Source organism: Cyprinodon variegatus, unplaced genomic scaffold (assembly GCF_000732505.1).
Source record: "Cyprinodon variegatus isolate N-32 unplaced genomic scaffold, C_variegatus-1.0 Scaffold642, whole genome shotgun sequence".
Lineage (NCBI taxonomy): Eukaryota > Metazoa > Chordata > Actinopteri > Cyprinodontiformes > Cyprinodontidae > Cyprinodon > Cyprinodon variegatus.
The window spans coordinates 319,256-320,891 of NW_015151095.1; the positions used below are offsets into that span (position 1 = coordinate 319,256).

The following is a 1,636-nucleotide window of genomic DNA, read 5'->3' on the forward strand; positions in this document are numbered from 1 at the left end:
GAAGGTTTCCAGATGGATATGCGGAGCAAATCCATCTGGCGGAGTCAGGTTAGCTGGCCTCTGGCTGGAACTTAAACTCACCATTAGCTTTTTCTGCTTGGACAGGTAGGGTTCTGTCAGCTGAGGTTCTTCGTGGTCCAGCTTCATGAGCTCGGTCGCTGCATTAGCCAAGTGTCCTGAAGTTACAAACATAAACACGTCATGTGTTTGGCATTACATCACTGAACACAACAGAGAAATAAATCAACATGTTAATACTTATCAGTGGAGCTTTTTTTATATTTATAACTGTTGAAATATTTGGTTCTTTCTTGATGTCAAAAAAATACTGTGATATTCTAAATAAAAGTTGTTAATGTTTTTCAGTTCCAGTTTAAAATCCTGGTGCTGATCTTCAGAGCCTTCCACGGTCAGTCTCCCTCCTACATTAGGGACTTGTTGTGTCCTTATTCCCCCTCTGGGAGGCTGAGGTCTCAGACCAGAACCTGCTCATGGTCCCTCGAACTCGTTAGAGGATCTGGGGAGATTGCTCCTTTCAGGTGGTGGCGCCGGCGCTCTGGAACAATCTTCTGCTTTCTTTGAGCAATATTATATTCTTGTCTTTTTATGTTTTTCCTGACATTTTGGGTTTTGGATTAATTTTTTTTTTACCGTTTCAAAGCAAAATAAAACAAAAAGGTCTTCAGACTTTATCAGACTCCTAAGAAACTCCTGTCTCCATTTTTGTTTTGTTTTATATAGAGTGAAGTTTGCTCCATTATTGATGTAAGCAATAAACACTTTTCAAAGAACATATTTCAAATAAATAAAACGTTTTTTTGTTAATGGAAATTTTAAAAAGACAATTTTTTGTAAATAAAAATGTTTTGTCAAGGGTAATTTGAAAAAAACAACAACTTTGAAACATAACATAACTTTGAAAAATGTGTTAATCAAAAATGGTTATGAGAGTAAATTTGCCATTTTCTAAAATTTTATTTTTCCAAATTATAATTTTTTTATGTCATGGTTTTGTTTTCTGTTTAACTTTCACCTTTGAGTTTTCATTGGTTTTATTTCCATTCTGCGTTATTCTAGTTATTTTTTATTGTATTTGAGTTCTTAGGTATTTGTTGTTTGCCCTCTGCTGCCCTCTTGTGTCTGTCCTCTGTCCCCTCGCTCCCTTCTAGTCTCCTCTGTCCACACCTGCTCCCAATCTGCTGATTAGCCTGGTCTGTGTTTCTCTCTCCCATATATGCACCTCCTGCTCAGTCACTGTTGCTGGTTTAACTTCATTTCTTTGTCCTTGCTGTGAGTGTAATTCCCCTCAGGCACGACGAGCACAAATGGATTTCTTGAACTGATTTAATGAAGCCTCCAAATCTTCATTAGAACCGTGAAAACTGTACAGAACAATACAGTTGATACAATTAACTAATTAGCTACCATCAAACCACACAGTGTACATTGTAGCTGGCTTACAACAGAATGAAACAATGTAACGTTATATAAAAATAATAAAATACCTCGTTGGCTGCATGCCACAATGAGGGAATTATCCGTGAATTAAAAAGGTGATAGTCCTTGATGCTGTCCTTGGTTTTTACTCAACAAACTTCAGCTTATAATGTTTGTGAGTAATGTGAAAAACCTCCGT

General features: G+C 36.9%; 1 protein-coding gene across 1 annotated transcript in view; it reads right to left on the reverse strand.

Moving 5' to 3' along the window:
* gdap1l1 (ganglioside induced differentiation associated protein 1-like 1) overlaps positions 1–1,636 on the reverse strand; it is a 10,955-nt gene that overhangs the window by 4,758 nt on the left and 4,561 nt on the right. Inside the window, exon 2 of the mRNA XM_015393449.1 lies at positions 82–176. Within this exon, the coding sequence (XP_015248935.1) occupies positions 82–176 (95 nt within the window). The remainder of the gene's footprint in view (positions 1–81; positions 177–1,636) is intronic.